A 22,358-nucleotide genomic window follows, 5' to 3' on the forward strand; every position below is an offset into this window, starting at 1 on the left:
TTTCCAACAGATTGGGAGGAACATTGGGGTAATCTAACATCTAGGGGACTTCCTAGACTTACTTCAGATCAGTAGCCTATAGTGACGTGTAAGGTGGAAATGAGAGGTGATGGACCTGCCCCTTTCAGGTTTGAGAACATGTGGTTGATCCATCCATGCTTTATTGAGAAAATCAGAGTGGTGGGAGCAATTTAACCCGTCAGTAGAGTGGGAGGGTATGAGATTCTACAAGAAGCTTCAATTCCTAAAATCCCAAATAAAGGATTGGAGCAGGTTGGAGTTTGGAAGAGTGGAGGAAAGAAAACAAATCTTGCTGAGTAGATAGAGGAATTAGATTTGAAGGAAGAAAGGGGATCCTTTGGAGAGGAAGATAGGGAGACGAGATGGAGTTTGAGGAGGCAGATGGAGGATCTCTTGCGTAAGGAGGAAATAAGCTGGAGACCGAAATCTAGGTGTGAATGGTCAAAGGAGGGAGATAAAAACACTAGGTTTTTCCATCCAGTGGCAAATGGTAGGAGAAAAAAGAATTTCGTATCAAAATTGGAAGTAGGAGCAGTCATATCCCATCCAATAGAAATAGCAGAGGCCTTTGTAAATCATTTCAAATCTATTTTTAGAAGGCCTTTAAATGAGAGGGTTTGGAGTGGCCAACTCTAAGTGCAATGAACAGAGAGTGGTTAGAAAAGAGATTTGATCTGGAGGAGATAAAGGAAGTAGTCTTCACAATGGGGAATAGTTTCACATTCATTGGGTCAGTTTCACAATGGAGAAGGATCTTGGGTCAGTTTTGAGGAGTTTCATAGAAGGGGAATAGTTAATCTAGGTTTGAACTCCACATTCATTGCTTTGGTCCCAAAGAAGAAAGAGGCATCACAACCAAGGGATTTTAAACTTATTAGCATGGGGAATAGTTTGTATAAAATAATTGCAAAAGTGTTGTCTCTAAGGATAATGAAGGTTCTTCCTACCATTATTGCACCCAACCAAGGAGCTTTTGTGAAGGGTAGATAGATCACCGATCAAATCTTGATTGCAAATGAGAGTTTGGAGAGCTTTAGGAAATTCAAGAAGGGAGTGGTATGCAAACTAGACTTAGAGAGGGCTTATGACCTAGTTGATTGGTCTTTCTTGTTGGAGTTGTTGAGAAGTTTTGGCTTTGGAGACAGTTGGTGTAAATGGATTTGGGGCTATGTTAGGAGTTGCCACTATTCTATCTTGGTGAATGGAATTGTGGTTGACTTCTTTCCCACCTTGAGAGGAATAAGACAAGGAGGCCCACTTTTCCCCTTTCTATTCACTCTGATTGTAGATGTCCTTGGGAGATTGATCCATAGAGCTGATTCGAGGAATTTAATAAAAGGGTGGGGAGTAGGAAGGGAGGAGGTACCACTTACACATCTGTAGTTTGCAGATGACACAATCCTGTTCTGTGAAGGTGGGGACATAAATTGGATCGGGAATTTAAAATTGGAAAAACAACTCTTTGAGCAGATGTCTAACCTCAAGGTGAACTTTGATAAGAGTTATATGGTGGGAGTGAATTTGGAGGAGAGGGAATTAAGTAAATATGCAGGTGTGTTGGGCTGTGCAATCTCGGATTGGCGGTTGATTTACTTAGGCCTGCCCTTAGGAGATAATCCCAAGAATGAAAGCTTATGGACCCGGTAATGGAGAGATTTGAGAAAAGGCTTGCTTCTTGGAGGAAAAATTATCTTTCCTTGGGGGGGAAAGTCACTTTGATTAGGTCTACCCTAGCTAACCTACCTATTTACTTCCTGTCAGTGTTTAAGATCCCCACAAAGGTCTCTAACATTTTGGGAAAGTTAATGAGGGATTTTTTGTGGGAGCCAAGAGAGGAGAAGAGGGATCATAGGGTTAGTTGGGAGTTGGTAACTAGATGTAAGAAGCTAGGAGGTCTTGGGATTGGGAATATCAGGAAAAGGAACATGGCATTGCTGGGGAAATGGTTGTGGAGGTTTCCCTTAGAAAGAGACAAATTGTGGACAAAGATTGTGGCTAGCATACATGGGCTGGAAGACAACAGTTGGGATCTTGGAATTATGGCAAGGGCTACAACTGCTTCTCCTTGGAAAGCCATTCATGATCTGCTTCCAGTTTTCTCCCCTTGGATCAAGTATGGCCTTAACTCAGGTAATAGAATAAAGTTTCGGGAACAACATTGGGTTGGAGACTCACCTCTGATGGACCAAGTTCCCTCATTGTATGCTTTGTTAGACTAAAAAATGAACCTATCTCATCTTTCTTTGGTCCTTTAGAATCTACTTCTAGTTTTGGGTGGAACCTAGGCCTGAGAAGGGCAATTAGGGATACTAACTTGGTCTATATTTTGTCTCTGTTAGCTATCCTTGAAAATGTTTTCTTGTACCCTAATAAGGAGGACACTAGATTTTGGACCCCTTCCTCATGTACTTTCGCTTGTGCTTCGTTTTTTGAAACTTTAATTCAGCATCATATTCCTCTTGGGTTGTCCTTCCTGGTTAAAGAAATTTGGAGCAAGCCCATTCCTCCTTGGGTGGTAGTTTTTGTTGGGAAACTTTCCTAGAAAGAATTAACACAAATGATCTGCTTCAGAAAAAGAGACCCAATTCTTGTTTACTTCCTAGTAGGTGTACTCTCTAAAAAGTTGATGGGGAAACTGGTTACCACCTTATGGTTACATGTTCGGTTGCTAAAACTGTATGAGAGTGGGCTTTCTCCCTTTTTGGGTGTATTTGGAATCCCCCCGTGAGTGTGCAAAGTTTGCTCTCTCCGTTTTTTAGATGGCCTAAGAAGAGAGGGAAGACTATGTGGAGAAGCATTAGGGCAGCAGTGTGTTGGTCCCTGTGGGAAGAAAGAAACTCACGAATTTTTTCAGACAAGGAAAGAACCCTGGAAAACTTATTAGATCTGATACTCCTAACGGTAGCCTGCTGGCTGAAATCTATGGAGCTGTTCTCAGTTTATTCCATGGCTGACTTGTTAAGAAATTGGAAAGAGATAGCTCTACCTCTGTCCAATGTATGAGGACTCTTAGCCCCTCTTGGTCCCCTCCTCCCTCTGGATTCATAAAACTCAGTTTTGATGGTAGTAGCTTATGGAATCCAGGGCCTTCTGGGAATGGGGGAGTGTTCAGGAATGAGGATGGGGTTATTACTGCCATGTTTTCAGGCCCAATTGGAGAAGGAGACTCTCTTAGGGCTGAGGCTGAGATTTTTGCTGTTCTAGAAGGAATCCAAAGAGCAAGAGAACTGAACATTAGACGTTTGGTCCTTGAAGGTGACTCGGAGGTGGTGGTTAGATGGCTAAAGGAAGATAACATTGGTTTGTGGAGCTACAACAATGAAAGGAAAAAATTCAATTGGCTGAGTAGGGACATTGAGGTGCAATACAGCTGGGTGAAGAGGATTGCTAACTCCTTTGTAGATGGGTTAACCAAGCAAGGGGTGAATAGGGAATCTCTGTTTTGGGCCAATTTTTAATTTTCTTCCATTGTATTCTGTTGGTGGGGAGTTAAGACATTTTACCTCCCCCTTTTGTAATTAAAGTTTAACAAAGCTTCAACATCATTAATAAAGTTTATTGTTATTGATAAAAAAAGTGAGGAGAAAAGCGATCATAGAGTTATTTGGGAGGTAGTTAGCAGAAGCAAGGATTTGCAGGAGAGAAATGTGGCTTTATTGGGCAAATTGCTTTGGAGACTACCTGCAGGTGGAGACAAATTATGGGCAAAGGTAGTTGTAAGTATTCAAGGGCTTGCAGCGAATGGTTGGGATGCTGGAGTATTGACTAGGGCTAGAAGAGATTTTAATTGGAAGGCCATCCGTGCTATTTTACCCTCTTTCCTATAGTTTATTAGGTATGGCTTGTGGTCTAGAAATTTGAAAGATTTTGGGAACATGTCTGGGTGGGTGACCTTGCTTTGAAAGATCAATCCCCTTCTTTGTTTGCCCTCTCAAGGTATAAAGATGAGCCCATCTACACTTTCCTTGTTCCTTCTAGTTCAAGAATTGGTTTTGATTGGGGTTTGGGTTTAAGAAGGGGACTAAGGTATTCAGAACTAAACAATGTCTTGGCTTTGTTTCATATCCTTGAAGGGGTTTTCTTGGACCCTTCCAAGTTTGATATTCAATTTGAACTCTTTCCCCCACTGGTACCTTCAAAGTCTGACAGACAAATTGGATCCTTTCAAGGGGTTTTCTTGTTCCTTGTTCCTTTATATCCTTGAAGGGGCTTTCTTTAAGGCCTTAATTCAACTGTCCAATAGTTTGGGCCTTTGGGGCAACCTTTCCCTGCTAAGGTGGTTTGGAGTAAACCTATCCCTCCCATGATTGGAGGTTTCTACTGGGAGGTGTTCCTGGAAAAAATAAATGCTTGTGATTTATTCCAAAGAAAAAGTTTAATTGGTAATCATAGGTGGAATACACTGCCAAATGTGTAAAGCTTGTTTGCCTCTACATTTTTTAGTTGGTTAAAAAAGAAGGGAAGAACAATGTGGAGATGCCTAAGGGCTGCTTTGAGTTGGACCATTTGGGAGGGTAGGAACTCAATAATATTCTTAGATAAGGAAAGGAGAGGCAATTATTGAGACCATTACGGTTAGGGTGGTTCAGTGGATTAATCTTTTGGAGTTCTTTGCTAATTTTTCAACATGTGACATTATGAGAAATTGGAAGGAGGTGGCTTGTTCAAATTGACATTAAGTCTAATACAAGCCTCATATGGTCTTCACCAGTTCTTGGCTTCATTAAGATTAATTTTGATGGCAATAGTGCAAGTAATGATTAATGAAGGTCCATCAGGTATTAGAGATGTTTTCAGTAATGAGGAAGGCAGAATTATTGGTTTATTTTTAGGGACAATAGGTGAAGGGGATCCTTTGAGGGCTGAAATTATGGCTGTAATGGAAGATGTGCAAAGGGCAAGGACATGAACATTAGGAAGTTGGTCATAAAGGGTGTCTCAAAGCTGGCAGTGGGATGAATGCAAAAGGAAGAAATTGGATTTTGGAATTACAATAGTGAAGGAAAGAAATTCAAATGGTTGACATGAGGCACGGATGTGAGATTAAATTTGATTAAGGAACTGCAAATGCCTCTGCCGTTGCTTTAGCAAAGCAAGGGGTGGGTAGAAATCAATTATTTTGGGTTCAATTGTTACTTCTTTTAGACTTTGAGGCGAGTTAAGAGATTTTCCTCTTTTGTTCTTTGATTTTTATGTAATCTGTCTTTAGTATTAATGAAATGTGCAGTTATTGGTAAAAAAATAATTTTCCTTTGCAAACATGAAGCCTAATGTACAGAGTCTCATTTGGTGGGAGTAGAGAACTAGAGATCAAGGGGGACTGGGCATTGGAAATATAAAAGTAAGAAACTTAGCCTTGTAGGGGAAGTGGTTATGGATACTACCTCTACCTCTGGAGTAGGATAGTTTGTGGTACAAGGTGATAGTTAACATACATGGTTTGGCAGCTAATGAATGGGATGCTGGTCTCAACCCTAGGATGTATTGGCCCTCTCCTTGGAAAGCTGTTTGGGTAACAAAGTGCTTTTTTGGGATGATGTTTGGCTTGGGGAAACCTCTGTTAAGGACTATCTATTCCCCATTTATTAAATAAGTTCAAAGTCATTTCCTCTATCTGTGTTAATGGGGATTCTTGAGACTTGGGGCTGAGAGGACTGAGGGAAACTGAAATGAGTGCTGCTGATGAACTCATTTCTCTACTAAACACAGTGTTTTTGGATTATTCTTAGTTGGATAATAGAATTTGGCCAGTCCCCCTTCAAGTTCTTTGACTTGTTCTTTCCTCAATGTTCTTCTTTTAGGTAACCTAGTAGGGTCCTTTCCAGTGAATGAAGTGTGGTGCAATCTTGTGCCTCCAAAGATTTGGGCCTTCTGCTAGGAGGTGGCTCTTTAAAAAATCAACATCATGGATGTGCTTCAAAAAAGAAGGCGAAATTGGTGTCTTTCACCCAATGATTTAAAAGGCGCGCCTAGGTGCACAGGCGAGAAGCATTTTGGAGTATGCGCCTCACCCAGGTCCTAGGCACACCCCTTTCCAAAGGCGCATGCCTGGTGTGCCTAGGCGTGCGCCTGATGCGCCTTGCGCCTCAGCCCAGGTGTGTGCCTTTTTAAATTTTTGTGCTTTTTTGCTAATGTTGTTCATTCATTCATTGCAATAAAATATCTTCTTAAAAGGCAATGAAAGTTATAAAGTCATTATTTTTTTATGTGAGAAATAAGAATTTCAGACCCTAACTTAGACTTGTTCGGGCTTGCCTCGAGGGGCGTGGTACAAAGGCGACTCATAGAATCAAGAATGCAATATTTTTTACATCACATTAGCTACTTGAAGCAATGCAATTAAGGAGAAAAAGAGATTGTGGGTTTTACATACTTGAAAATGCTTTATATGTTTGCTTTTATTTTTGAATTTTCATTTGAATAGGCTTTACATGTTATGTTTATGTATTTTAATTTTAGATAATAGGTTTTTTAAAACATTTATTTTAAAATTTAAGTTTCTGTTTTTATTAACATTATGCTTAATATTTTTTGAATTTTTGCATTTTTAAAAATTTTTGGCAGTTTTGTTTTTGGATTTTCTGACATTTTTTTATTGTTTACCTTTTTTTTTTTTGTAATTTTGCGCCTTTCTTAAAAAGGCGCACACCTCGCCTTGCGCCTCAGGTGCAAATTGGACCTTGCGCTTTTTTTGCGCCTTGCACTTTTAAAACACTGCTTTCACCTCATATTTGTAACCTTTGCTTGGGTTGTGGTGAAACAGGAATATACCTATTAATCTCCTGTTTTTTTGTGTCTTATTTTTGGGATTAGTTCTCCTCTTTCTTTGGTTGTAGATGGACACATCTCATAGATATGGTGAGCTTTTTGACTCAAGCTTCTTTAGACAACTGAAGAAGAGGGGAAGAATAATGTGGAGAATTACAAGAGCAGCTATTTTGTGGTCAGTTTGGGAAGAAAGAAAAAACAGAATTTTTCAAGGACAGGAAAAATCCAAAGGTAGTTATTGAAGGCATGACCATCAAGGTTGTACATTGGTTGAAAACACTTGATTTATTCAAGGATTTTTCAGTTGATTACATAACTAGAGGTTGGACTGCAGTTGCTGGCTTGTCGTCCTCAAAACCTGCTTTTCAAGAAAGTTGTCTTTGTCTCCCATTGGAATGGCAAAGGGTGAAATTAAATATTGATGGAAGTTCCGTTGGAAATCCAAGTCCTTCTGGTCTTAGGGGTGTGTTAAGACGTGAAGAAGGAAGAATATTGGCTCTATTTTCAGGACCAATAGGGGTGAGTGATTCACTAAGAGCCAAAGCATTGGCCCTACTCCAAGGATTGAGATTGGCTAAGCAGGTAGGTGTACAACAAATTTAGGTGGAGGGGGTTCCAAGTTGATAATAGGGTGGATGCAAACAAACAACTTGGGAATCTGGACCCTTAGGTTATAGGAGAAATCAGGTGCCTGGCAAGGGAGATTGGGGTATCTCTAGCAAAGCGAGGGGTTACCAGGGTGGAACTGTTCTGGGCCTGGTTGTAATTTTGAGATACTTTGAGGGATCAACATCCTTTCATTGGGTGGTTGATCGTTGTGCTTTTTATGTTAATTTAATGAAAGTTATCATTCCTAAGGAGAAAATGGTAGTTCAAATCTGTTACTTTTAGCATTTCAAATAAAACATTATAATCCATATCTATTCCACTATAAGAAGTGGGAATGGACCTTAAGTGTTTTTAGACTTTTGCTTGACCAAAATACTCTTATTTCTGAATTTGGCTCTTCTCTATTTTGAACTACTACTTTTCAATTCATCCTACCCTCTCTCTCATAACTCTTATATTTAATGTGTTAATTCCCATTCTTTCTCATTAACTCCTATATTTAAAGCTTTTATTTTTCTCACCATTAAATTCCACTAAGAAACTCTATATCCTATAAATTTAATGGTATAAAAACCAACCCAGAAGTGAAGTTGTTTTTCAGTCCGGGTGGTGGGTCAGCAGTCCAACCATTTGAGTCAAATGAATCAACCCATGATGTCATAATTAAATACTATAAATTAAAATAGATAAAATACAAACATAAAAAATATAAACAAGTTATAGAAAATTTTGGTGCTAATCTAATTTATATACTCACTATATTAAACAAAGTGTGATAAATGATAATTACCTTATCTTTAAAAAAAGAATTAATATCTAACCTAACCTTGCCAATTGGGTTAAACAGTTCATCATTAAGTTGTTGACCAAATCAACATATTTTTGTAGAGCAAGCTGTTTGGTGGTGAAATGGACCTAGATCCTAGTTGGTGACAAGTCGTCCAGTCTGATCATTTGATTTGATCATGGGTTGAAATGACATAAAAAACAATGTTTAAAAAATAATTGGATCTACATTTCCCTAGGTGGCAGGTTAGCTATTCAGCCATCTGGGTCAAACAAGTCAAAACTGTGATGTCATAAATTAAATAATAAAAATAGAGAACATATAGAAAATATAGAAAATTCCATAAAATTTGTAGAAAATTGGGCATGTCTCGAGTATAATATATTTTTCATATTTAACAAAATTATGTATAGGAAATAAAAGTTATAGTTATTAATGATGGAAATGGCTAAAATACAAAAAGAAGAGAATTAATGTCTAACTTGTGATCCAATGAGGGTTAGAACAATTGCATGTAAAGTGATTATTAACTACAAAAAGAGGGTTATAATTTTATATTAATAAAAATTTTTGGTAAGAGTGTAACTGAAAGAGAAAAAGAAGGGTTGGAGCCTCTTTTCTATTTAATGCAAGAGGGTAATTATAGAAAAAAGTAGAAACAATTTTTTTATCATTCACTCATTCTTTTTCTCTTCTGGGAACACTTTTGTCTTTTATGTTTCTATATTAAAATCCTAAAACAAAGCACAAGTAATATGAGAGGATGCATTAATACCAATGTTTTAAAATATGGACGTGTGACGTGAGGCGTTCCACTACCTAGAGGCGCGTTCAGAACGTACCTCCCGAACACACCTTAAGAGGATGGGGATGAGGTGGAAGGAGGAGGCTCGCCTGGAGGCACACCTCCAGGTGTATGCCACCCACACCTTTTAAAACACTGATTAATACACATGAAATTGCTATTGGGTCTTTGGACCTAGGGGGCAGACCTGACAAACTAAAGCTGACCTGACCCTATTATGGTTATGCATTACATGTCCGGATTACAATTGGATCTTTATTAGCTTTGGTTGCTCCAAACCAATTAGGGCTCAAACTGACTATCTGTATAATTGTATTTATAATTACACATATCAATAATATGTGTGTGTGTGTATATATATATATATATATTGGCATATTACAAAGATACCCCCAGTCTAATACCTATTTTTCTCATGATATACTTGTAATATTATCATGTTAGAATGTCCAAATGTGTCAATTTAATAATAAGTAGGTTTATTGCCAAATTACAGGTTAAGAGTATAGTCAATTAGTCTTATCAGGTCCGACCTGACAGTCCCAACAACAGACTATAGGGTTTGGTTCAAAACTGGTTTTGCACATTTACTTATCAGGTTGGGACCTGGTCTACCCTGACCTGACCTGACCTGAGCCATTGACCACACAATTTGGATATGTATACTTTGCATACGTTTTTGTTTTGTTAACAAAAAATTTTATTTTACTATAAAAGAATCCATTGCTTGCAAAAATTTGAAGTTGCAATTGCTTTGACCTTTATTACCTGCATTTGTGACCTGGAAGAAAAACTATTTTGCTAGAATTGGCTATCTCAAGTTGCAATAGCAATTGCATTGACCTTTTCAGAATTTACAGTTTCTCCACATGAAGTTAGCTGGCTTCAGTATGAAACATGGAATTTCTTCTATTCAGTTCCACAAACATTCTGTATGAAACATAGAATGGAAATATCTTCAGTCTTTTCAGTCCAGCTCTCCGCATGAAATTAGCTGTCTTTTATTACCTTTTGAAACATGGAAATTTGTTCAATTCAGTTCCACTAGCATTCAATATGAAACATAGAAGAATAGGAATATCTTCAGTCTTTTCAGTCCAGCTCTCCACATGAAATTAATTGTCTTTTATTACCTTTTGAACTGGAAAAGTTAAGGTAACATTCAAACTCTTTATGTAATGCTTGCAGAATCTTCTGTACAGAAGCCTTGCCCCCGATATGTTCATTGGAGTGATGATACCCTTGAGAGGGACCTGTACATTCAGACTAATACTGTTTCTGTTTTAGCAATGGATGGTAGAAGGCGGTGGATGGACATACATAAACTGGTAGGCTTGCTGAATCTGTTATCATCATCTTCATTCTATAGTTCTATTGTATTATATTATCTTATCATTATCGTTGTTATTATGGATGCTTAAAACACCATTAATTTCTCTTTTGTCAGTTATTGCTCTTAAGATATTTCCTTCATGTTTAATTCACTGCTTGGTCAGCTATTCAGGATTTTGCATCAAATGTGCATACAATCTGATTTCTGATATATTTGTTTGTAATGCTTTTGTGTATGGACTGCTAGCCAATATTTTGTAGTTAACAGTTTGACCTGTGTGTTTTAGGGGTCAAATGGAAAAAGCCATTTTATGTTTGTTACAAATCTTGCTCCATGTTCTGGTGTTAGACTTCATCTCTGGCCTGAGAAGGGAAAAAGTGCTTCTGACGTGCCACCAAGTGAAAGAGTTTTAGAGGTGACATCCAAGATGGTGAATATTCCTGCAGGACCAGCACCAAGGCAGGTACTAGACATTGTTGTAAATTAGTTTGTTGTTCGTAAAAGGTGGTCAGGCACTAAGCTTAATATGAATTGCTTTTAACATATATTCCTATCTGTACAACTTCTTTTGCTGGTTTATTCTATTTTTTCTTTATATGAAATGGTATTAAGTTATAGTATCTTATACCATGCTGTTATAGTACCAATAACAGTGAAGGTTTGTAGGCCGAAAGCTTTAGGGGGTTTGGGTTTCAAAAGGATAAAATTATTCAATAAAGCTTTGATGGGGAAGTGGTTATGGAGGTTTGGGCTAGAAAAGGAAAGAGAATCATTATGGAGAAGAGTGGTGGCAGGGAAGTACAGGGTGGTGAGATTAGGGTGGGAACCAAGGGAGGTATCCAATTCCTATGGGGTGGGTGTGTGGAAGGGGATAATGAGCTTTAACCAGGATTTCAGAGGGCTGGTCATCTTTAATGTAGGGGCTGGATCTAGAGTGAGGTTTTGGGAAAATGAATGGAGCGGGGTTGGGAAGTTATGTGATGTGTGCCCAAGATTGTACAGGCTGACAGATCATCAGGTTACAGTGGTTCAATGCTATGAAGTTAGAGGTGACAAGGTGGTTTGGAGCCCCAAGTTTAGAAGACCTTTGCGGGATCAAGAGCTGGAGGAATGTGTTATGTTATTGAATAGATTGGAGCAGATCAATATTTCTACTGCGTGTGAAGATGGCCAGTGGTGGAAGGAGTGCAGGAATGGGAAATTTACAGTGAAATCATTTTACATGGCCCTTGTTAAGGATTGGGTAGTTAGTGATCGACTGTGTGGAGTTTGGGGAAATCCAGTTCCACCAAGAATTGAAGCTTTTGCATGGTTGGTTGCAATGGATAGTATCCTCACATCAGATCACCTAAAAAGAAGAGGGTTTTGCTTGGCTAGCTACTGCTACATGTGCAAGCTGGAGGAGGAAACTGTTCACCATTTGTTTTTTTCCTGCCACTTAGCAAACTTCATTTGGGGTTTCTATTGCTTCCTGTTTGGGATGCCCATTTTTCAGTCTTCATCCTCAGCAGAAATCTTTTCCTTATGGCCAAAATTCAGAGGAAGATTGAAGGCTAAAATTGTCTGGAGCTGCATTCCTTTTGCAGCATGTTGGACTCTGTGGGGGGAAAGAAATAGGATGCTGTTTGAAGGAAAGGAAAGGAGCACTGAAGTGATTGTGGCTTCAGTTGGCAAACTCATCACGAGCTGGGTTTTGTCTCCCAGAATTTGAACAATCTACTCCCTCAGATTTTGTGGATAATTTCTGGAATACCTTAGAGATTCAATTTCAAAGCTGTAATATGAATCAGTTTAGTCTAAACTGAAACTCTTGATGTATGTTTTTGCTTTGAGATAGGTGTCATCTTGACACCTGAACAGCTTGTATCCGTTTTTCTTATTAATAAAATTTTATATTTACTTTTCAAAAAAATAGTACCAATAACAGTGAAACGTTGTGGAAATACAGACATGCTATGTGGGAAATCAGGCAGTTAAGGGAGATGAATGTGATGTTTCAGTGGGTTAAAAGATAATCTAATGGTTTGGCTGATGCATTGGCCAAACATGGGTCCATAGGGTACAATTGTACTCGGCACTATGGTAAAAGAAATTAGAGGGTTGGGTTCTAGTTGGCCCCTAAAGGGATGCTATGGCATTTTGTATGGTATGTTCTTTTTGAGAATGCATAAAATTTACAGTTACTAATAAAAAAAGTTATCGTATATTATAACTTAGATGAGAAGTAATTTTTATCTATAAAATATAGTCTAAGGCCATAAACTGTTCCTATGATTTAATGGATTTAACTATAGATGTAATTTTTGGTGAACATACTAATACCTTCGTTGTATAGTGTAAGAAATCCATATCAGATCATATGGGCCTAAGAAAGTAATCTGACTTGTCCTAATAAATGAATGATTGCATGTAAAATTCCTCCTAATTTGGCTGCAGATAGATGTATACATGGCTCTGATGTAATCAACAAGGGATGCCCACTCTCGACTTGGTACAGACCAAAGATGAGAAGGAAATAATACAAATATAAAGAGGAAAAAGTAAATGGAGAGAAAATAGGAGATCAAAATTGTAAAGGATATGAAATTGGAAATAGGGGTTCTTTTAATTCTTGATGGTTCTTATCAATAGGAATCTTTGGATGGAATTTAGGATCTATGAACTTCGAATGGACATCAGAGCCTCAGGCTCCTAAGTGCCAAATGGAAATGATGCAGAAGAAAGTTTTAGCATAGGTGGATAATAAGTTAGGCTGGTTAGCAACAAAGATTCAGCCTTTTTCCCCCCTCCCTACATGTTGAATAGTTTATAAACTCTTAAAGAGATCTTGGACCTTCATTTATGGAGTGCAGTGTTCCATACATTCAATGAAAGAAAATGACATATCAGGTAAACTTGAAACAAAATTCAAGTGCATGTTAAGACAACAACACTATTGCATAAAGAACCTTGTGAAATAGAAGGACATAATATTTAAAAAGAATTTAAAATCTACCTTTTGATTTTAAGAGAAGCGGAACTGTAGGTAGGAGTGCCTTGACGGAGATTAGGGATAGAAAGGGAGATAGATGGATATGGGCGATGAAGTGAATGCATAGTTTGATAATGGTGGCAAGAAGAGGATTGTTGGTAGTTCAGGAGTGAGCTTCGACATTTGCTTGCCTGCTTTGGAGACTGGGGGTGTTTTAGGTGAAGGGCAAGAAAGAAATAGCACGGATGGGATTTACGTCTCCTCCAAGTCTGTGGACTCTGTTACTGCCAACTGTGGTAGTGAAAACGCAGGGCTTCTGACTTTGGACAAGGATGTTTCAGTTGGTCCAGAGAGGATGGAAGGCGGGGGGGGGGGGGGAGGAAGTTGGAAAAAGGAGTAGCAGTGACGAGGCTGAGGTTGCAAATAAAGACAAGGAGGCTTCAGGTGCCAGGAAAGTCACCGGTGAACAGGCTGACTACGTAGGGAATGTACCACGCTTCGAAGAGGTGAGGATCGGAAAGGTTGGGTGTAGATTTGGGTCATAGAAATAACCCTGAAGAGATAGAAGGGGAACAAATTGCTGGGACAGGCAGTAGGAAACTGTGCAGCTCAAGAAATCAAAATATTGTGCACGTCATAAAGATTTTCTCTAGGCTTAAACTCGGCTTGGCAAGGGTAGGACCTACAAAAAAATTACAAATGGATCTACAGGAGGAAAAGTTTTTAGAGGAAACAGGACACCTGCCTCTGATCGTAGGGGGACATTGACGCAAGTGCAGCCTTCGGTCTTTCTCTCTCAGAGAAAGAACAACAGGAAGACAAGTTAAGTGGTGTGGGTCCTGAGCCTGATATGAACTGTTTGCAGAAAAATAATGGTGAAAATAAGGGGGATTTAGGTGAAGTGAGTATCCAAAAACTAAAGGAAAGAGAGGTTACCATTGGTAAAATCCTGGGTTTGTGCTTTTGGTGTGGTGAGGAGTTTGCGAGAAGTGCTTTGAGGAATTCGAAAGAAAAAAAAGGAAGAGAAGTTCAAGAAAGCCTGTTGGGAAGGAGCTAAGTCGTTGGATGAGGGATTTTCAGACCAGGAAGATCCATTCACAGATGAAGACTGAAGGCTTGGTTGGGCAGGGGTTTAGATCAGGGTCAGTGGTTGGGTTAAGGGCCTTTGTATTTTTGGGTTTCTCTTGTTGGGAGACTTTGCTTTGATCTTAGCTTGGATTGGGAGGGGTTACCTCATGCTTGTAAAGCGTGAGGCTTGCGGGTCTGTTTGGGGTCTGTTTCTCTTGTTGGGGGACTTTGCTTTGATCTTAGCTTGGATTGGGAGGGGTTACCTCATGTTTGTAAAGTGTGAGGTTTGCGGGTCTGTTTGGGGGTCTTGAGGCTGTTTTCTTCTGGTGATGCCTTATCACCTCTCTGTTGTATTTATTTTTTTTCTTTATCCTTCAAAAAAAAAAAGATTCTCTCATTGCTTGTGCTTATTGCTGATCTTCTTGGTATTCTGCTTATTGACCAGATTGAACCAGGTAGCCAAACTGAACAAGCACCTCCATCTGCTGTATTTTGGTTAGGTCCTGAGGATATGCGTGGTTTCAGATTCCTGACCATCTCAGTTGCACCTCGTCCGGTACAGTTTTCTTTAATATTCTTTATGAGTCTTTGATATTAATCTTTGTCATTGTAGTAAGTAGTGTGTGCCAGCACTTATAAGCCTTTTGTTGTAAACTTTTTGAAGATTGTGAATTTGTTCCTCAATTTTCTATTCTGATCTGATTGAAAGAAACATCTCACTTTGTATACTTAGTGATTTATTGTTGACATTCATGGTAGAGCCCTCAATGATTATGGAAATTTCTGGCACATTTCCTTACTAAAATTTGTTGAAATTTGGATCGATGAAAAATTGATTCATCTCTTTTATAGACTTTATTATTTACATGTCAACCTGCCTTCCCTAGAATTATTTAATGTTGCTATTTTCTTGGTGAATGTGATGATCATCATCTTGCCTTTTTAGAAGTGATTTAAGTTGAGGAATGTACATGTGACATGGCCTTTTTCTGCTCAGACTGTCTCAGGTAGGCCCCCGCCAGCAGCTTCAATGGGAGTTGGACAGTTCTTTAATCCAGAGGAAGGGGAGATAGAATTCTCTCCTTTGTCATTGCTACTTTCACCTTATGCTCAAGAGGTTAATATTTTCAAGAACTAATCAGTTTGTTTGCTGGGATGTAAAATTTTGTAAGCATACGATGTAATCAGTATGTTTTAGTTTCACTTGTTACCCATATGAGGACCATATTTTCCTCATTGCATGCTTTGGATTTCATGCAGGAAATACTATTGAAGGAGGATCATCCTCTTGTGTTGAATCTATCGTTCTCTATAAGCTTAGGCCTTTTGCCTATTACTTTGTCTGTAAAAACAGCAGGCTGTGGAATCAAAAATTCTGGGCTCCCTGTTGAAGAAGCTGGAGATGTGGAGCATAGCAGTAAGAATTTCTTGTTTATTTTTCTTTTCTGCTTATCTGTTTCATGGACAACTATCAAAATTAACCAAAAGGCATGTATATTCTCATACTTGAAGTTGAAATGGGAGAATTGGGGCACTGGAAGTATCTCATTGGACTATAAGTTCATAGCATTATTTTGGAAATTCCTGATCATACATTAATAAGCAATGCTAGTATCTCCTTGATCAATTAAGGCCAGAGTAATTTTATTTCCAAAGATCTTTTTTTTTTTTTTTTTTTTTGTGTGGAAACTGCAGTGATCAAGCAATGCTAGAACCTATCACTTTTTCTTGTTTTTAATTTCAATGCTCATAATCTCATGCTAACTTATCCATAAGTTAATGTATGATTGAAAGAATTGTAAGGGGGTGGGTTTTCTAAAGGAGTTATCTAGTAAAGATTAGAGAAATCTTGGCAACCTTGGAATTGTCTATGTATCCAACGATATTCCAATAAGGTGGGCAATAAGACTGCTAGTCGCCTAGTCCACATATCCACAGTATTGTACCCAACTTATGTTGTAGTACCATCTCTTGTTCTCCACATTAATTTTAACTGGGGAGTATATTGATTCTAGTAAAATTAAGTGTTGGTACCCATGGAATTGGAAATATGTCGTGGAAATATTAAGAAATATATGGACATTTTAAACCATGGTTTTGCTTGAGCAGATCTATCATGTGACAAAAGGTCCTTCTTTCTATGGACATTTTTTTATTAAAATTAGAAATTTGGGTCTATTATCCTATTAGACAATGACCTAATAATGGAGTCATAAACCGATGTAAACTGGGAAGGTGAAGAAAAGGCCAATCCAGAGGGCTTTCTATCTGATGAATTGTTTGAATTTGCCATATCATCCCTCCACATGGTTGTTGTAAGTGAGATCATCTAGGGAAGAATTCTATGCGCCATTGTGGTCCATTTACAGGGAAAGGCTTTCTAAATGGACCCTTAAGAATTGTCCATTTAAAAAAGTCCACATAAAGAAGGATCAAGTGGTTTTTCCTATCTTCCATTTGGATTCATTTATAATTAGATGTTTTTGTTTTGATTGATGATAATTAGATGTTCCTTCACCTCATTTTTATGTACCAAAGGCATGTTAGTTGTGGTACTTTTCACTCATAAAGTAAGTGTTGATTCATATTGCTAAACAACTGAAATTCCATCTTCCTAGATGGTTTCTTGTCTTCTGTATCATTCTCATATAGGACTTGTTTAATTAATTTAATTTTTTCTTTAGTTTTTATGAAGGATTGAATTTTTCCTAAAAAAAATGCTGATTTTATTTTCACCAACTGATGCTTACCTTTCAAAAGATTGGACAATGCTCGTTTTCTTTACCTATTTACTTCACATCTTGTATCTCAGGGCTTTGCAAACTGCGTTGTTTCCCACCTGTTGCCATTGCTTGGGATACTATATCAGGCCTTCAAATAATTCCAAATTTGTATTCTGAAACAATTATGGTTGATTCTGCACCAGCACTTTGGGATTCAACTCAAGGGTCAGATAAGACCACACTTTTGTTACTGGTATGATGCCAAGTTATTGGTTATTCATCAGACTATGTACTTGTATCAAATCAATAGGGATTCTATCAATGTCTTTGCAATTTCAGTCCATTAAATTCTTTAAATTTTGTGTTCTTGTGCAGGTAGATCCACATTGCTCGTATAAGATTAGTGCTATTGTCTCTGTCACTGCTGCTGCCAGTAGATTTTTTCTCTTATACTGTTCACAGGTGATCATTTATAGGGTTTGTTGTGTATACTGAGGGTTTCTTTTATTTTGAACTGGTAGGTTTTCAAAAACTGTTAGATTTTCGTAACTTACAATTTTCTTTCCAGTGAGCAATCATCTATGTGGACTCAGAGTCATGCTATTGACTGGGAGAGGAAAATGTGATTTTCATTATCTGTTCAAACATATTTATTGCATGCAACATTGGTGATGATGATGATGCATGCTAACACATGTTCATTCCCTTAAGTGATTGGCAATTAGTGCACAAATATCCTTGTTTGAGATTCATTGACTCATGCCCTCCAACTGCTTCTTTTTTTTTTTTATCAATAACAAGAAACTTTATTAAAGATATGAAACTGTGTGAAGCTTAGGTACAAAGGGGAGGTAAAAAGACTTATCTCCCCACCAAAGAATACAAGGAAAATTAAAAAAATTAGCCCAAAAAGTCGAAACCCTATCCACCCCTTGCTTTGCTAACCCATCAACAAAAGAATTAGCAGTCCTTTTCACCCAGTTGTAATGAACCACAATATCCCTACTCAGCCAGTTAAATTTATTCTTCTCATTGTTATAACTCCATAATCCGCTGCCTCCCCCCTTTAGCCACCTAATCACCACCTTTGAGTCACCTTCAAGAACCAAACATCTGATGTTCAACTCCCTTGCTCTTTGGATACCTTCTAGGGCTGCGAGGATCTCAGCCCTAAGAGTCTCCTTCCCCAATTGGGCCTGAGAACATAGCAATAATAGCTCCCGCCTCATTCCTGAATACTCCCCCAATCCCAGAAGGCCCTGGGTTCCTTATACAGCTACCATCAAAATTCAATTTTATGAACCCAGAAGGAGGAGGGGATCACGAAGGACTACAGGTCCTCTTACAGAGGGCAGAGGAGGCTATCTCCTACCAATTTCTCACCACATCATCCACAGAATAATCTGAGAACAATTCCATAGTTTTCAACCAATGTGCCACCCTTAACAAGATTAGATCTAATAAGTTTCCAATGGTTCTTTCCTTATCTAAAAATATTCGTGAGTTTCTTTCTTCCCATAGAGACCAACGCACTGCAGCCCTAATGCTTCTCCACATAGTCTTCCCTCTCTTCTTCGGCCATCTGAAAAAAGATGGAGAGAACAAGCTTTGGACACTCCTAGGGGGAATCCGAACACACCCCAAAAGGGAAAAGACTCACTCCCAAACTGATTTAGCAACCGAACAAGTGACCATAAGGTGGTAACCAGTTTCCTCATCAGCTTTACAGAGAGTACATCTATTAGGAAGTAAACAATAGTTGGGTCTCTTTTTCTGAAGTAGGTCATTTGTGTGAATTCTTTCCAAGAAGGTTTCCCAACAAAAACTACCAACCCGAGGAGGAATGGACCTACTCCAAATTTTTTTAACCGGGAAAGACAACCCAATGGGATCATAAGGTTGAGTTAAAGTCTCAAAAAATGAGGCACAAGAGAAAACACCTGAAGAGGAGGGAACCCAAAATCTGGTGTCCTCCTTAATGGGATCCAAGAAAACATTTTCAAGGATGGCTAACAAAGACAAAATGTGGTCCAAGTCTATGTCCCTAATTGCCCTTCTCAGCCCTAGGTTCCACCCAAACCCTGAAGGAGAGTCTGAGGGGGTTAAGAAGGAAGAAATGGGTTCATTTTTCAAATTAGAAAGAGCATACAAAAAGGGGAATTGGTCCATTAGAGGTGAGTCCCTGACCCAAAGTTGTTCCCAAAATTTTATTTTATTACCGGAGTTAAGACCATACCTGATACAAGGGGAGAATACCGGAAGCAGTTTGTGTATGGCTGACCAAGGAGAAGCGGCTGTAGTCCTTGCCAAGATTCCAGGTTCCCAACCATTGTCTTCCAACCCATGTATACTAGCCGCAATCTTTGTCCACAACTTGTCTCTTTCCAACGGAAACCTCCATAGCCATTTCCCCAACAATGCCATGTTCCTCTTCCTAAGATTCCCAACCCCAAGACCTCCTAGCTTTTTACCTCTAGTTACCACCTCCCAACTCACCCTATGGTCCCGCTACTCCTCTCCAGGCTCCCACAAGAAATCCCTCATAAGCTTTTCCAAAGTGTTAGAGACCTTTGTGGGGATCTTAAACACAGATAGGAAGTACACAGGAAGATTAGCTAGGGTTGATCTAATCAAAGTGATTCTCCCCCCCAAGGAAAGATAATTTTTCCTCCAAGAGGCAAACCTTTTCCCAAATCTCTCCACCACCGGGTTCCAAAAGCTTACCTTCTTAGGGTTATCCCCCAGGGGGCGGCCTAAGTAAGCCATCGGCCAATTCGAGGTTGCACACCCTAAGACATCTGCATACTCTCTAAGCTCCCTTTCCTCCAGATTCACACCCGCTAAACTACTTTTATCCAAATTCACCTTGAGATTGGATACCCGCTCAAAGAGTTGTATTGCCAACTTTAGGTTCCGAATCCACTCAATGTCCCCACCTTCACAGAAAAGGATAGTGTCATCTGCGAACTGTAGATGAGTAAGAGGTATCTCCTCCCTTCCTACTCTCCATCCTTTTATTAAATTCCTTGAATCTGCTCTCTGAATCAATCTCCCAAGTACATCAGCAATCAGAGTGAATAGGAAAGGGGATAGTGGATCACCTTGTCTTATTCCTCTCGAGGCAGGGAAGAAATCCACCACAGTTCCATTCACCAAGTTTGAGTAGTGGCAACTTCTAATACAACCCCAAATCCAATTACACCAACTGTCTCCAAAGCCAAAACTTTTCAACACCTCCAACAAGAAGGACCAATCAACTAAGTCATAAGTCTTCTCCAAGTCTAGTTTACACACCACTCCTTTCTTCTTGGATTTCCTAAAACTCTCCAGACTCTTATTTGCAATCAAGATTTGATCAGTAATTTGTCTTCCCATCACAAAAGCACCTTGGTTAGGTGCAATTATAGAAGGAAGAACCTTCTTTAACCTTAGAGACAACACTTTTGCGATTATTTTGTACAAACTGTTCACTAAACTAATAGGTCTGAAGTCCAGTGAAGCCTCTTTCTTCTTAGGAACCAGAGCAATGAAAGTGGAGTTCAAGCCCAGGTTGATTATTCCCCTTCTGTGGAACTCCTCGAACACTGACTCAATATCTTCCTCCACAATACCCCAACAATCTTGATAAAAAGCCATTGTGAACCCGTCTGGACCTGGAGCTTTTGTTCTATCCATTGAAAAGATTGCTTCCTTTATCTCCTCCAAATCAAATCTCCTTTCTAACCACTCTCTGTTTTCTGGACTTAGAGTCGGCCAATCTAAACCCTCTAACCGGATCCCTTCATTTAAAGGTCTTCTGAAAATAGATTTGAAATGACCAACAAAGGTTTCTGCTATTTCTACCGGGTGGGAAATAATTGTTCCTTCGACTTCCAACTTTGAAATGAAATTCTTCCTTCTTCTACCGTTTTCCACTGAGTGAAAGAACCCGGTGTTTCTATCCCCCTCCTTCAACCACTTGCACCTAGATTTCTGCCTCCAGCTTATTTCCTCTTTAATCAAAAGATCCTCCAATTGCTTCTTTACACTCCATCTCCTTTCTCTGTCTTCTTCACCAAAAAGACCCCTTCCTTCCTTCATATCCAGCTCTTCTATATGCTCTACCAACACCTGTTTCCTTTCCTCAACTCTCCCAAACTCCAACCTGTTCCACTCCTTTATTTGGGATTTTAAGAACTGAAGCTTTTTATGGAACCTCATTCCTTCCCATTGTATTGGCGGATTATAGTGCTGCCACCATTCCTTGATTTTCTCAATGAAGCCCGGGTGGGTCAACCACATGTTTTCAAACCTAAACGGGGCAGGACCATCACCTCTCAAATCCTCCTTACACATTACTATAGGCCAGTGGTTTGAGGTAAGCCTCGGGAGCACCCTAGATGTTAAGTTACCCCAATGTGCCTCCCAATCTGTAGAAAAGAGAAACCTGTCCAGCTTAAAGCAAATTGGGCTTGATTGGAGGTTGGACCAGGTGAAGGTATTGTTAAGCATTGGGAGTTCTTTAAGCTCAAACGAATCCACAAACTGATTGAAGCTCCTCATACTTGTTGTGACTCTCTGTCTAGGGTTGTTGGTTTCCTCTGTGAGTCTCACTACATTAAAATCCCCTCCCAGACACCATGGTCCTTCCCAAAGGCCCCTAATATCACTCAACTCTTCCCACAGTTTCTTTCTCTGCCTATAGTATTGGGCCCATAAACATTTGTTAGAACCCATTCGAAACCATCTTCCACCTGCCTAAACTTCAAAGAAACAGAATGATCCCCTATCAACTCCTCCGGTCCTGTAAGCACATCTTCTTTCCACAAAGTCACAATACCACCTGAGGACCCCCACGACGGAGCAGCCGCCCGCTTAATCCCATTAGCTCTCCAGACACTTCTCGTCCACCTATAGTCAAAATCCATTCTTTTGGATTCCTGAAGTAATACCACATCTGGATTGAACTTCTTAAACGCCTCTTTGATTGTTGCTCTCTTTCTAACACTACCTAGCCCCCTCACATTCCAACTTATGATTCTCATCACAATTTTGCAAGAATCTACCCTATCACCACCAAAATCTACTTGGGCCCTTTCCTTCTGTCCCCTCTGGCCCCAAACTTCTTATCCACCTCAATATCTCTTTTTAATCTCTCAACCTCACTCAATTTTCTTTTTTTGAACTTTCTATCCTCCTTTTTTCGTAGAAATGCTTTTAAATCATTTGGGTTTTTTAGTTTACACCCTAGCTTTCCCACAAATTCTGCCACTGAATCTTCCCTACAATTCTCC

The 22,358-nt window shown here is 39.2% G+C and overlaps 1 protein-coding gene across 2 annotated transcripts in view; it reads left to right on the forward strand.

Annotated features, from left to right (window-relative positions):
* Nucleotides 1-22,358, forward strand: part of LOC104597479 (phosphatidylinositol deacylase) — a 74,223-nt gene that overhangs the window by 40,779 nt on the left and 11,086 nt on the right. For both annotated transcript variants that reach the window (XM_010259045.3, XM_010259046.3), the window contains exons 7-13: nucleotides 10,179-10,318; nucleotides 10,610-10,786; nucleotides 14,808-14,918; nucleotides 15,360-15,479; nucleotides 15,623-15,779; nucleotides 17,175-17,338; nucleotides 17,461-17,547. In XM_010259045.3, the coding sequence (XP_010257347.2) occupies nucleotides 10,179-10,318; nucleotides 10,610-10,786; nucleotides 14,808-14,918; nucleotides 15,360-15,479; nucleotides 15,623-15,779; nucleotides 17,175-17,338; nucleotides 17,461-17,547 (956 nt within the window). The remainder of the gene's footprint in view (nucleotides 1-10,178; nucleotides 10,319-10,609; nucleotides 10,787-14,807; nucleotides 14,919-15,359; nucleotides 15,480-15,622; nucleotides 15,780-17,174; nucleotides 17,339-17,460; nucleotides 17,548-22,358) is intronic.

This window comes from Nelumbo nucifera, chromosome 7 (genome assembly GCF_055504915.1).
Source record: "Nelumbo nucifera cultivar China Antique chromosome 7, China Antique-T2T, whole genome shotgun sequence".
NCBI lineage: Eukaryota > Viridiplantae > Streptophyta > Magnoliopsida > Proteales > Nelumbonaceae > Nelumbo > Nelumbo nucifera.